The 15,141-nt window shown below is 43.4% G+C and overlaps 1 protein-coding gene across 1 annotated transcript in view; it reads left to right on the top strand.

Annotated features, from left to right (window-relative positions):
• The window catches only part of CACNA1H (calcium voltage-gated channel subunit alpha1 H), a 254,504-nt gene that overhangs the window by 151,182 nt on the left and 88,181 nt on the right, over positions 1-15,141 (top strand). The window contains exons 8-9 of the mRNA XM_037386651.1: positions 11,910-12,002; positions 13,932-14,718. Coding sequence (XP_037242548.1) covers positions 11,910-12,002; positions 13,932-14,718 — 880 coding nt within the window. The remainder of the gene's footprint in view (positions 1-11,909; positions 12,003-13,931; positions 14,719-15,141) is intronic.

The raw sequence follows: 15,141 nt of genomic DNA on the forward strand, positions 1-15,141 counted from the left end.
CCCTGTTTTATTTTGTCCTCCTGACGTGTAGGTGAAATCTATTCCTGAAAGAGAAGAAAATTCTCCTTTTAGTTTTGTTAATGATGAATAATTACCTATTCAGAGCTCTCGATTCCATTTATGAATTTGCTTCTAGTTTCCTATTATAATAGGAACTTAATAACTTCAGATTTTCATCTGGGAGTTGTAAAGAGGTGACTGCTTGCTCTGGGCATCTTGTCTGCTCTTGTGTTGTCGCAGTAGCATACCCCGAATCACACTGCTGCTGGTGTCAGAGGCTTAAAACCAAATCCAGAAGGGTTCAGACAGATCCCAAGTTTCTACTAGGCTGTGTTTTTTAAAATGCTTTGGTTCTTTCCTGGAATTAGTATGTCAAGAGAGGAGCTGCCATAGTAACTTTGAATATTTGTGACTGGTAGTGAGTGTTGAGTAAAGGAAAGAAGGAAATCAGAGCAAGAACAGTAGATAGACCTCCGGATGCACTTGCATTCTCCTTTTTCTGCTGTTGCATAGTCCTTTGACAGAGCTTGATGGATGTGCCCAGGAGGTCCTGTCTGGCTCCCACCACGGGGCAGCAATGTTCTTGCCAGAGAAAGGGCAGAGGGCAATGCATTGCAGAGTGCTTGTGCTAGTGCACTGAAAATGAGCGGGTGCTTCTCGAGAGGTTTTACTTCCAGAGCCTTTTTGCAGGCTGAAAGTTTTCATTTCGTGTTGGTATTTCATTTTCTCAGCCTGAAAATGTACAGTTTTAACCCAGGAAGAACACACCAGCCGCAGCAGAGGTTTCAACAGATTCCTTTGCGCAGAGCAGAGTGTCTGGCAAAGTTGGATATTGTATTCATAGATCATTTTGGCAGCTGCCAGGAGGTTTATGATTGGTTTTAGTGCTGCTTTGGCCATCCAAATGCTAAAGAGTATTTCTAGCCAAAACCTCTTCTTACATCTTTATTCCTTTTAGAAGGACTCACTTTTAGAAACTGAAAACAATGTAACTCCAGGTAAAGCAGCAGCAGCTGGGAGTAAGGTGCTTGCTTACCTTTGATATGGAAAGAGTAAATAATTACTGAAAGAGGTGGGGTGCTAAATCAAAACAATTGCTGTAAGCAGAGAACATTTAACAAATAAAGCTATTGAGTTGTGATCTCATTACATTTAATAGTTGAAGCTGTGTACCACCAGGTCAGCAGTTAGATGAGACTTAAAGTAAGTAGTGCAGAAAGTAGAACTGATGGTTTTAGTCACTCAGGAGCTTCCCTGTGAGTCAGTATTGAATTACTGGGCAGAAAGCACACTGCTTTATTCTGGATGAGACAAGTCCAATTGTCCTGATCCCTTCTGGGGATTAATGAATATGTGGTACTTTTCAAGAGTTATAATGGTGGACTGAACCTCAAGGTCTGGCAAGCCTCCAGTTTGCATAATGGCAATCTTAACACTCAGCTGGATAGAGCATCCCTCATGATTTATCCCAAATGAGTTGGAAATCTGGCATGGTTTAAGACCTGTCAGAAGGGAGGTTGGTGAAATGAGCCCCACAGGTGAGATTCGGAAGGAAGCTTCCAAGTGCAGTGACTGCAAGTCATACCCAAGAGTTTCCAAGGGCACAGTTTAATACTGTGCGGACTGCAAACAAACAAAACCAAAAGCAGACTTCAACAGGGAAATCTGAAGATCTCTACGCCAAAACATCCCTGCGAAGGGTGCACCAGGAGGCTGGCAGTACGGCCAAGTTCTTTCAGCTGCTGGAATTTGGATTTAAGCAGCCAAGCTGAAAGACATTTAACCTCATGGTAGTGATCCTTACTTGCAAGTAGAGCTGGCAGCAGGGCATACCAAACAGTGAAATGCATTGTTGACCTTCCAAGCAGAGTAAGTCAGAGGCATTGGACAGGAGAACCAACGTAGTGCAAATAAAAAAATCTTGAAGGAATAAAGATGATGGCTGCATCTAGTTGAAAGGATAATAATTCCTTATGTAATCCTGCAAATGATTCATGTTTTGATTCCCCTCATTTGTTGTGTAATAGGCTAATTCATGTATATATTTGTTACAAAGGCATGTTCAATGGCAAATTATGTGAACTAATTAGCTTATTACAGAATAAATGAAAGGAGATGGAACCTAAATTAACTGTGAGGTTTGGCATGATATTAAGATCCCTTTATTGCACATGAATTTCAGCCGCAACAATAAGAGCAGTAATTACAGGTATTGTTGTCACACTGCAAATGATGAATTACCCACCTAACCAAAGTCCAATTTAATTCGAATTACTGACAGTCTGAGTACAGCAACCAAAACACTGCCACCTTCCTAGCCATCAGTCTCAGTATAGCCAGGCCTGAATGCAGAAATCCTGTTAAAAGAGGTTTGGATGGCTGTTAAGGTGCACGGTTTGGGAAGAAGAGATAATTTAGGCTACTTTGCAAACCACAGAACATCGCTTGGATCATTTCATGTCTGACTTGCAGAAAAGTAAGACCTATACTAGCATGTTACATCAGGAGGCAATGCTTTTGGCAAAACCAGTGAGGCAAATTTGAAGGAGCTATAGCCATCAGCTAGGCAGAACCAAGATGAAATCAAGGGAACAAGGTGTTCCTCTGTGCCTCCTTCCAGGATATAGTTGTAAGGACTGAACGCTGAGAGCAAATGTATGGGAAAAATTACATGGACATTTCACAAAAAGTCTATCAAATAAGAGATATTTCTCTGGCAGTTCAGAGGAGCTATGACGCTGCTGGTGTGGCTGAGTTACCTTTTCTATGGCCTCTTCATGTTTGTTTCAGAAGCAGTTGCATTTCCTAAGGGGCTTCCTTAATGAAGGACCCTCTTGAAATTCATACTTGGGTACAGCTCTCAGATTCACGATTCTGTTTCTGGCTTATGTTGTTCTGAGTGCCTATTGCTTCTACAAGGTTTTGCTTAAGAAGACATCTCAGTTAACAAGTTAATCAAGTCATACAAGTAACACATCTCTGGCCCATCATCAGAAGGCCCTAGCGAGGGAATTCTCAGAGGAGACTGCTTAGCATTCAGCACCCCCCTTGCTGCTGTCAAGAAAAAAAAGAAAAGCCTGGCTGTGTTCACAAGAGCTGAAGACAGCCCAGCAGGCACACGACATGATAAGAATGCCCAAGAAAGGAAAAGCTGAATCACCTTTTGAAGAAAGATGTCTGGAAATAGAGCAGCATTAAAGGAACTGTCAGCAGAAGCAAGAGTTCAAGGTGTTGTCTTGATAGGGTGCTTAGGTGGAGAACCTCTTTGCACCTGGTCTCACCAAAGCTAGGAGTATGTTACAGCCACCAAGGTGGATGACCAGCTCAGGAGAGAGAACCAGCTTGGGGTGGGAAAGTAGGGGAACTGATGCACGCACTTCTTCCTTCATTTGTCCTTCTGCAGACACTTTACTCCTAAAGCAATGGCAGGCTGCCTGAGCAGGTGCAGCAGTTGGCAGTGGCAGCCGTGTGCTGCAGGCCACCTGCTGAAATAGCCCTTTTGTTTGGATGTGAAGTTACCTCTTCTGTGCTCTAGCTTGTCAAAAAAAAAAAAAACTGGGAGCTTGTGTAAGCTCTCTCAATCCAATCATGGATTTATTCATTTTTGACCCTGTGCTATGTGCTGATGAGGAGCTTGTTTTGTCTCCGTGTTGCTGACTCTGCTTCTGCCAGGATCTGCACCCCTCCTAGCTGTGCCTGTGGCTGGGCCAGCTGAGAAGGTACAGGGACTGGGGGAAGATGTCATGTTTGGAAAGGGGAAGGTTCATTTGTCTCATTTCACTATTGTTTGATGCCCTGATCTGTTCCACAGCCATTGCCCGCTTCACATTGTTTCAGGCTCTGTCCATCACGATTTAAATCCTTCCCTGAGGATTACTCCCCTGCCTGGAAATCTTTCAGCTAAATCTGTAATGGGAACTATATCTTCCATTCAAATTAAAGGAAAAAATTACATGCACTTCAATGTGTTTCTGCTATGGCCAAGTGCAAGAATGAGCTTGGAGTCCCTCCTCATCTATACTGTCACTCAGTCAAGAAAAGATGTCGTGTGGGGAGACAAGACCTGAAGCTCTACCATTTCTTTCCTTTAGAGTAAGCACAAACCTCTGCTCTGGAACCTACTGGCAGGACAGAATTGGCGGGGTCATTCTTCTTGTTTCTACTTGCACATCTTCCTTTTAGCTGGGCTGTAACTCAGATGGATATTTATAGGGACCTTTGTGGGGACCTGTTTTTCTTGCTTAGTTGCTTGGGACCCCAGGGTAGCTCAGCCAAGTTCCTTACAAAATGACAACTCAGGAATGGTTACTCCAGTGTCTCAAAAGTATTGTATGTAAGATGCCACTAATATTCTTGCTTGCCTGTCTGCTGCAACCTCTGTTCTTCTGCTTCCAGTAGTCTTAAATGTTTTTGGGGAACAGCCAAAAGGCATGCTGAAGCAGAAAGAAGTGAAAGAGCCTGAGGCTTTCAACTGCAATTTTATTTATGCATGCAATGTAGTTTTGTGGGCCATGTTTTTTAGAAGCAGCTGTCACACTGGGTGCCCAGTGTTTTCAGAGTTCATTGAGTAGATAATTTTTTGGCCAAAAGGACTTTTTTTGTTAAATGGTTCATTCTTTAAATTGGAGATACATGTCAACAATGCTTATCTGTGCTGAATTTGGCAAGAAAAGAGTTCTAAGCTTTTAATTTCCACTGCTTCAAGATGATGCTTTGTCACTAGACTTGAATCTGTTTTGGATCACCAAAAATATTTCACTGGAAATGATGGGGTATGAGTTTTGTTGGTGTTGCTTTTTTTAATTTGGCTGGCGAAATAAACATAATTTTCAGCATTTGAAGAGCTTTCATGCTGAATACCAAATCTAAAAATATCCAGCCCCTTTAAAGCACCTCAGAGTGTGCTTCCAAGAGGATTAGTTGCTTTTGAAAAATCTTCTTCATTTTGAAGGTTAGAAGGAATTGTCCCATACTGCATAAGTCAGAGAGGCCATCCTGATGCCAGGGCCTGCTAACCTATGGGAGGTATTGGAGGGACCCAGCATGGCACAGAAACCTACCGCAACCTCTGTAGTTTTGGAAGGGTTTCATCCTACCTCAATCTTAGATTCTTGTGTTCAGAGTAGAAAGAGGAGTGCCTGCAGCAAGCCATGGCCTGATCTGGAGTCCAGTTAGGTGATGAAAAGGCTACTGGTCTTGAGGTACATCAAACACAGTTCTTACAGGGAAATCTTAATTTTGTTTTATTGCCCCAAACCTGCTCCATGATCAGTTGCTGCTGTTGCACCTTGCACTGTGAGTTGTAGATAGCCTAGGGGAGACTTGAAAGGTTCAGCTCCATTACCCTGACGTCCCGACACAACTCTCTCCAGACTGCATTGAGTTGGCAGACCCATCCAGGCGAAAGAGACACCCCGCACAGTCTGATTAGTGTGAATGGAAAAAGCTTAGACACTGGGACACCTGAAATGTGCTTTGTGTCATTGTCCTGCACAGAGGGCTGGTTGTGCTTGAAGCTATACATCCTTTGTCCCTAATAGTCTCTAATATAATTTGAAATATACAAATAACAAAAGTCCTTGCTTTTTGCATTTGGCCCAGTACCCTAAACCACTGCTGTGTTCCAGACAGTGGTGTCTGGAGAAGCGCTGTCATTCATATAATTGCTGGTACAATGGTACACTCATCTGTAAACAAGGATCTCAGTCTGGCTTTGTTTCCCTTCTCCTCATTGCAGACTCTTCATCTTTCAGCCTTGCTCTGATATAAAACTGATTTATGGCACTTTCTATGATAATGGACTCATTATTGCTGAAGCTAAATAAGTTAAATAAGTTCCCTGTGCATAAGATACTTTACACAAACAATGAAGACAGGATAATTATCACAGTAAATCAAACCTCATGAATATGGACTGAGCTGTGATTTGTTATAAGCAGCAGTGCTCTGAAATCAGTGATGTTTTGCTATCAGATGAGGATTTTACATTATTTAGTGTGAAACAGAGACAGCTACTCACCTTCCTTTTGTAGCAGAAGTTTTTGTGCCATTTTTAAGCCTGTAGATTGACTTCCGTGAGGTTTTGGGCCACCAATAACAGGGATGTGTTTGACTTCATTGCACGCTGGCTGCACTCTGTTTTTCAAGGTTCACTGTGAACTAGTAACACTGACCAGATATCTCATTTCTGTGGAACAAATTTGAGAGGTCACAAATGTAAGACATGCAAGGTTGCACAGTTTACCTTCTTCTGTTTTGCTGGGCCGCTTTTCAGAGCAGATGCATGGTTTGCAAGATTCAATTTATAAAGAAATGGCTAAAGTCACTTTGGAAAGTAAGCAGGTCCTCAAAGTGAAAGGAAAAGCATCTGTTCAAAGGACATTCCTTACTCACTATAATAAAACCTGGTTTTTTGACCACAGAGGTTACTTAACGCTACGTGTCATGAGGAAATAATTAAAATTGGAAGTTGACTTTAAAAATAGTGATTTGATTAGCTGCCAAGCACTCTGTATATGGAAAAGGAATACTCCATTATTCACTGGTCAGTGCTTGCTAGCCAAATCAATATGCCCAGGAGGGCAGAATACATAGATAAGAGCAATGAATAGTGAAGGCCTTATAAAGCTTACTGAGACCATCATAGTAATTAATAGCTCTCAATTTATATCATTGGATCTTGTCTTGATAAGGTTTATAAAAAAAAAACAAACAAAAAACCAAAAAAAACCCCACCACACAACAAACTTGCAACAGGGCCAAGGAAATGATGAGATAAATAAATAAAACCAAATAATCGTGGCAGTCCTCAGAGCTGCTGTTTGGTTCACTATAACTGATTTTGATGCAGATAATGCCCCTCTTGTCCCCAAAGGACCCAGTTTAGGCCAAAGAAAAGGTGGCTGAGTGCAAGCTACAGATGTCAATTAAGATGAACACTTCAAATGATTTGGAAACACGGGTTTCTCTGTATCTCTGTGTGTCCTGCTTTGGCCAGGCGCTGAGCTGGACAAGCACCTGCAATTCTGAACTCAGCCACCAAGGAAATGTCTGTTTCTCAAAGCTATGCTTTATAGGGCTTTTGATCAAAGTGTGAGATTTTGGTTCTCATACTTAGGGAGACTGTCTCTACAAATGAAGTTTGTTGAAGTAATCACAGAAGTAAAATATTGCCATGAGAAAGATCAGGCTGCAAAGCAAGGCTGCGGTTTTGTATGCTGTGCGTTCTGTTCTTATAATCTTTCCAGCTTCACTTCACACAGTAATTTTCCAAACTTTCCTCGATTGATTAGAGGCACCTCAAGGTTGATTTCTATCTGCAACAGTCCATCTGGCACTAGCCATTAGTGCTTTCTAATACACAGAAAGTAATTCAATGTTTGACTTTGCTAATTAAAGTAGTTTGGGTTGCAGTTTGGGTGTTGGGTTTTTCCCCCCAGGTGATTCTTTTTTTTGTTTTCTTAACTGACACTAAAGCAAAAAATAACCTGCTCTTGAATGGATTATAGCCAAGAACTTGCAAAAATTTTGGCAGAGCTCAAAGACAAGAATTTTTATGATGAAAACTTCTTGACATAATAAAAGAAACTGTTCTGCAGAGACCTCTGAAGTGACCCCAGAAAAAATAATGTAAACCTCCTTTCTCCCTGGGAACAATGAGGAGGTCTGAGTTAATTTTAATCTACATCTCCCTTGTGACTTTCACTCTGGAGTTTTAGATTGACTAAAGACCTGATTCTGTCCCGATTATGCTACCATAAATCAGATGAGCATCTTTGTTACAACTGATGAAATTACTGTGGCGTGAAAAAAACAGGAGGATCAGAATCACAGGACAGAAGACATTAAAAAAAAATAAAAATCTGATTGTCCACTCTCATACCGCTCATATTAATATGGGGACCAGGGAGTGCCTAACTGGGGACTGCATGAATGGTGTCTAAGCCAAAGATCAATGAAATAAAAATCTGTCTTCATGTTCACCTCAGTGAGCTTTCTGTTAAATTCTTGTAGTGATGGGAGAGAAGATTAGGCAGAAGACTCAGGGCTTTAGTACGTGGCCTCATAGGTATTAAAGGGAGACAAATGATTTATCACACCCTTGCCTGTGCCATGTAAGAGGTAAAAAACTGAATGAGCAGGCAAGGAGAATCATACTGAGCATCATACAGGATCTTTGTTGGGCCGGAGGACAGCTTTGTCCTCTGCCCAGAGTCTCAGTCATTTGAAGACAAAATCATTTCCCCATGCAAAGGGGGCAGTCTCCTTTCCCGTTGGGTCTGCAGCATGTGATTACAGTTGGCAGCACCCTCCAGGACAACCCTGCCAATCATCTTAATTGAATCTTTCAGCTATTTCCCTGCAGCTGCCAATTTTAGTGTGCCACGTATCTTGCGCATCTTTTTCATCAGAGCAGAATTAGGAAACTTGTTTCTTGCGGTCTTATCTCTGTCGATAAATAATTGTATGTTGCATTTTTGGAAGCTTTGAACTGGTATGTTTGGAGAAACTGTTTAATATGTCTGTCTGTGAACAACCATGGCTTGAACAGAATTTAATTACTGAGACTGGATTGCTGAGATTGGAAAGCAGAAGAAAGGTGCTCCAGGTCCTTGGAAGACATCTATAAAGGGCTTGGAGGGCCAAATGTTGGAGCTGCAGTCAACTGTGTTAATCAGATTGGAAAGTGAAGAGAGGAGGAAGTCATTTCTGCTTAGCACAGTAGGTGATATTGCATTCAGGGTGCCCCAAGGGAGGAACAGCAGGCAAAGCAATGCTGAAAAAATATATCCGTGTTCTTGGGAGAATAGCGAGAATTGCTAGTTTTCCCTCTGAGCTCATCTGGTCTGAGCGTAAGTGTATAGGATCAAACCGTGCATTGCAGCAGTAAACCTTGCACCAGTGCAGATGCCTTTGACTTGGTTCCAAAAAGAGTAAAAGAGTTTAGTTTGTGCTGTGTAGACCAGATGTTGGCAAATTCAAATGGTCTGGTTCCCATTTACACCAAGGCATTGCTGGGGATATGCGGTGAGCTCTTGGAGTAGGTAAAAACGTACTCCTAAAGTCATTTGGAGCACTGTAAAGGACAGCAGGCAAGAAGTCCACAGCATGGCAAGAATCAGGCTGTAATGGTCACTGACACTGTTTCAGTCCAGACAGGTAGCTATGTATGTGTATCGTCCTGCATTTCTCTAGAGCTATTTGATTGAAAAAAGAAGACAGAGGCCTGTAAGCACACTCTCTTACAGGATTGCTAGCGCTGTCTAATCCTCGGCAGCTCAGGAACCCTTCCCCTAGGTACTGCTGCATTTATACTGGGTGAGGAGTCCAAGAATGAATCCATAAAACATCAAACAGGAGAACAAAAGCCCAGCAGTCTGTTTATCCCTCCTGTATCCCTTTGGTTTACAAGTGAGTAGTAAATAATGCAAATTCTAATTACATCTTAAATATTCTGAGAGACAGATGAGCATTTTCAGCCCTCCAGAGGAGAAATGTGGTGTGTTGATTGATTCTTGCTGAAAGTGCTGTCTAGCATGCAAGAAAAATACCTCTATAAATATTGGTTGGCCCTCATTCTTGTCTCAGCAGCTGTTTCCCAGGTGGGGAGCTGGCAGTGCCTGCCAGAAGCCCAACAGCAGCCCTCAGGTAACTCCTTCTGTAAAGAGGGCTATGTGTTCAATCGTTTTAATACCTTTGATTTGAGAATTGTCAGCCAAATGCAAATTTGATGAAGAGATGTATCCAATACATTTGGAGTCCCTGGGTTCATTTTTCAGACCCAAGTGTAAATGGATGGAGTACCTGCTGTGGCAGCCTGACTCTGAAGTGCCCATCCAAATAGAGGGTAAGGAAGGGAGGGAACCTGGAACAGCACAAAGGAGTCTATTTCTTGGGTAGTTGGCAGTGATGTGGTTTAGCCTTGTGTCACCTCCTAACTCGATCCCTCTACCTTCCCCATGAACCTACACAGGCATTGAGTGCAAGAGATGATCTGTTGCCGCAGTGCACAACCTACACAGGCAAGGGATGTGGCCGAAAAGAACTCTGTGCTCTATAAATGTTTCAACCGTGTTAAAGGAAAGGCAGAAAAGGGCAATTCCAGTTTGATTGCTTGTCCGTTTCACACTGCTGAACAGGCTGATTACTGCCTGGGTCTGCCCAGGCAGCTTAACCCCTTCTCAGACTCCAGGGTGAATGAGAGCACTTGCATCCACACCAAAAAAATGGGTCTCTTGCTGAAGACTTTCTACCACAGATTGATATCTGGGGTTCAGGCTGACCAAAAGGATTTTTTGGTTTTGTTAAACCCATGCCCCTGGAACCATAACGTTGCTGTCTGATACCTGTATGTTGCTAACCAGCGGTGAGTATGCGATATGAAAGAGTATCTAAGGCATGTGATGAGGAACAGGAGAGGTGGGTGCAGTTTGTGTGAATGCAGCCAGCATGTCATCAGACCTGATGGCTTAAAGTCTTTAGCGGTGCTGACAGAGTAGAACAGCTGCAGGGACAATTTCTACCTGCTCCTTGGCAGATCATGTTTATTGGTTTTAGTGTGGAGATGTATTTGCTGGCTGCTTCTCACTCAGCTGCGTGGTGGGTGTTAAGTTATGCGTGCTTCAACATGGGAGGTGGGTTTGAAAACTTGCTGGTAAGACGTCACCATGTTTGACTTAGGGTGAGAGGAATCAAGAGTAGGCAGTGTTCCTCTTCCAGCACCCCTAAGCTGATGCAAGGTGCTCTTGACAGTCTTAGGGAAACTGAGTACTGATGATTGCAAGTACAGCAATGCTTTTCCCCTTGCAGACGTGGTCATATACCAAAGATCCGTATCTAGGAGCTTTTTCCAGCTCCTTGAGTAAAAAAAACAGGAGAAAAGTGGCAAGGATTCATGCCTGACTTCCCTGCAAGTGTTTTGCCCTGATGCTCCAGCTATGCCAAGGACATTGTTTTATTCACTGTCTCAACAACAAGTGCTTTATGGATCGGCTTTTCTGTACACACCATACAGAAAGTCCTCTACACTGATAAGGGTTGATCCTTTTCTTGTTCACGACAAGCTGATTCACAGTTCCTTCACTGCAAAGATGGTTTAAATCAGGAATGATGCCACTGAAATTGGAGGCAGGCAGCAGTTCTGGGTTTATGCTAGGACCACCGAGGCTCACATTTGGCATATATAGAGTACGTCAGTGCAAGTAAATTCAGACTGGATCTTTGATTTTGATTGAAATTGTGCTGGAATTTCAGCTCTAGGACTAGTAGCAAGACAGCACTAGGAGTTTGGTATGTTTTATCTAAATAAAAAGTGTAAATTACATGGCAGAATCCGCTTTGCTCTGCACACAGCCTGTGTGGTGTTAATTAAATCCTCAGCTTCTTTTTTAGTGGAAGGAAGACTGAGAAAACGAGTATGAAATCAGTTCTACATTTAATTAAAGTAACTCTTCCATTCAGATGCTTTCCCACTGATACTGGTGATGCATTGTAGCAGTGAGCCAGTAGGAATCACAAAGAAATTGGTGTTACAGAAACGAAATGGACTTAAAAACTTAGGAATTTTATGGGTAGCGTTACAAAACCAGGAGCCTGAGGTAAAAGCCCAGATCTCTGCACAGAGCTTTTTTTTGTTTATAATCCCTCCTTGGAATTTCTTTGCACTGGCTCAGAACTAGTGTTTCAGATTTTTCTTGAAATATTTTATCATGTAATTGTACCAGATTCAGGCCAGTCCTTTGGTCACACACTGCTGCTATCCTAAGCCAACTGGGAAAAGAAGTGCAGCAGGTCTGGATGGATCCTGAGAGATTCTGTGGAGTGATGTGTACCAAGCACTATCAGATTGACGTTTACTAACTTTTTGGTTGACTTTCGTTCTTACGCTTTCTTTCTCTGTCTTCCTGTAGGTTATAACCCTGGAAGGATGGGTTGACATCATGTATTATGTGATGGATGCACATTCTTTTTACAATTTTATATATTTTATATTGCTTATAATAGTAAGTATGAACTGCAAGATGCTCTCGTTCTTTGTCCTTGTGGGGTAAAGTTGGTCCCTGAGCTTTTCACCGGGAAGAGCCAGCTAGGATTCGGAGCGGGAGACCTTCCTCCCACCGTAAAGCATAATCATGCAGGTTGTGGGGACAGATTATTGGCTACGACAGCCCTTTTTAGCGTCACATGTTATGCATAGTCACAGCTTGTCGAGCCATATGGTCTTCCCTCCCTCTTACTTTCCCAGTCTTGGTCTTGTCACCTTGATGTGTCCTGACTGTTGTGCCTTGGCCAAGCAACTGCTAATCAGATCAAAAAGTGGAGAGGCGGTAGCTTTCCTTCCTTTAGCCTCCTCAGTGTGCCAGAGGACACCTCACTTCAGTGAAGGGTCCTCAAGTTATTAAACTTCACCTGAGCCCTTTAAATAACAGTAATAACAGCAGTGCACCTTTCTGAGGTCTTACGGTGCTGCTGTACCTAAAAAACAAAGTATTACTCACTGGAGGTTCTGGAGGTTACCTTCAGAAGCTGCCATCCCATGGTAGCGAGGTTCTCCATTTTACAGTGGGCATGACCTTTTCCAGGGGTCTACATCTGTGGAAAAGTTAAGTATTTAACCCACGAGGAGACCAGAGGGAAAAGTACCATGTAGATGTCAGGCAGGACATGGGACGCAGGCGCTTCAAAGTGGTTTTGTGGCTGGATATTCTTTATATATAACTGTCCTCATCAGTGTGGTTTTAAAGGCCTTGGGAAGTCAAACCACCACAGCTCCCACCACCAGTGGGAAAGGCTTGGATCAGAGCAGTGTGAGAGTTTTCCGGTAATGGATAGCATTCTGAAGCCAGTGATTTTTGAGCCTTTAGCAATGGGCCATGCATAGTAGATCCAAACTCCACCGTTTTGGGCCCTTCTCTACGTATGGATCCTTGCAGAAAAGCCAGAAGGTGACTAATCTCCAAGTCACTTGGAGCTGGGAAAGGCACCTTTGCTGTTTCTCCAACAGTATCCAGGCTGATATTACAAGCTGGAGAATAGCACTGCAAACCATCTCCCAACAGCTTCCCCTGAGGATTCACCAGACAATGGTCCAGATTAAATCCATACGTTTCCTACTGAGCACAGCACAGTTTGGCCATGTTGACAGTGGCACTTTCTTGACGTCAGTCCTTTTCACGCCTAAGGGCACTGATTCTCTGATGGGAATAGCTGACATTTTCCTTTGGCTGATTTATAAGCCCAACTGGTAAAAAAACAGTTTGTGGACTCAACAGCTGAGGGAAGGATGTAGCCTTAGGTCACTTCACATTCTTGTCCTTGGGACTTTATTTTGAAAAGCTGGTATCACCCAAGAACACATCAACTCAACCAGACAATAAATCAAGCCTTTTTAGGAGCACTGAATCTCCTGGAGATGCATATCTCTGTGTCAGTGAAATAGAAGAGTACAAGGTCACAGGTGCATGGACCTTGACTGTCTTCCTCAAAATAAGGGTGTGCCAGGGTGTGCAGTGATAGAGAAAGAGAAGAGGCTGTTTCAGTACAGCACAAATGGAACTTCAGACCATCTTTCCTTGCAGACTGGCCAGGTCTTTCCTAGTGATCTGTTTTGTGGTGGTAACTGATTGCGTTGTGTTTCATACACCCTGTGTTAGTAGCAAATGTCATCGTTGTTGAGGGAAGGAAAGTGGTGAAGGCTGCTGTTAACAGCTTTCTGTGCCATTGCCAAGATAATTTAACAGGGCTTAGGAGCAAATTTAGCAGCTCAGGCACATGCTGACATAACATTTGGTGAGCAGACCCTGAGATTTGGCATGTTTGGAAATCTCGGGATTTCTAAGAACCATGCTTCAAGCCCAGACAGCATGTGGTGGTGAAGAGCATGCCTTGTTTTGTCAAGTCCCTGCTAATTCCTTTCCCTGTGTTTTCTCCAGGTTGGTTCCTTCTTCATGATTAACTTGTGCCTGGTTGTGATAGCAACACAGTTTTCTGAAACAAAGCAGCGGGAGAACCAGCTGATGCAGGAGCAGCGGGCCCGTTATCTCTCCAATGACAGCACAATTGCCAGCTTCTCAGAGCCAGGTAGCTGCTACGAGGAGCTGCTCAAGTACATCTGCCACATCTTCAGGAAGGTGAAACGGCGGACAATACGCCTGTATAATAACTGGCAGAGTAAGCGCCGGAAAAAAGTTAACCCAAACAGCACCACAAATGGGCAAAGCCACCGAGGCAAAAAGCGCATCACCTCCATACACCACCTCATCCACCATCACCACCACCACCACCATCATCACTATCACATCAGCAATGGGAGCCCTCGGGGGCCACGCTCCAACCCTGAGATTTGCGACCTGGAACTCAAGGTAATGAAACCTGGAGGCCAATTGATGCTTCCTTCTCCATCACCCAACTTGCAGAGCCCTGCTCCTCCAGATTCGGAGTCTGTGCACAGCATTTACCATGCAGACTGTCATGTTGAAGGACCACAAGTGAACTGTAAGTCTTCCAATGTCCCTGCAAGCATCAAACTGACTGCCGGACTCTCCAACCATGGCAGCATGAACTATCCTACCATCCTGCCTTCTCCAACTAGCAAAGCTAGTTCTGTTCCTGTTCCCAAAGGAAAGAAGAATGGTAATTCACCTGTGGCCATGGTTAATAGCCCTGTAAACTTGAGCACGGATTCTTATGGGAAGCTACAGCAACTGGTAGGAGAGCATGGTAAGGACAAACAAGCTGATTTTTGTTTTTTCTTAGAAAAACTGTGCAAAGGGCTGAAGAGTTAAGGTGTTAGTGATTGTAGCCGTGTAGGGTGCTGAATATGGAGACTATTTTGTGAATGCTATTTGAACTGAGCACTGAAGCCCAAAGTAGGACAGGTTGAGGGACTGAGACCTCTGGTCCTTCTACCCTTGTTAATGCAGTCATTGGGTAAAGCAGGAGACAGGATGGTCAGTGAGTTCAGGCCACTGCTGGAGGCCACTCTCCTGTGGTTACAAAGCATGTGTTTTTGAGCTGCTCTCATGTGCTTAGCAATGTCCTGGAGATTCTCCCGCTGTTCCCACCCAAAAACAGATCTATGCAGCCCCTGGAATTACATCTCTGGTGAATAACAGACCTGCCAGCAGAGAATCCCCACCTGCT

This window comes from Falco rusticolus, chromosome 4 (genome assembly GCF_015220075.1).
Source record: "Falco rusticolus isolate bFalRus1 chromosome 4, bFalRus1.pri, whole genome shotgun sequence".
Lineage (NCBI taxonomy): Eukaryota > Metazoa > Chordata > Aves > Falconiformes > Falconidae > Falco > Falco rusticolus.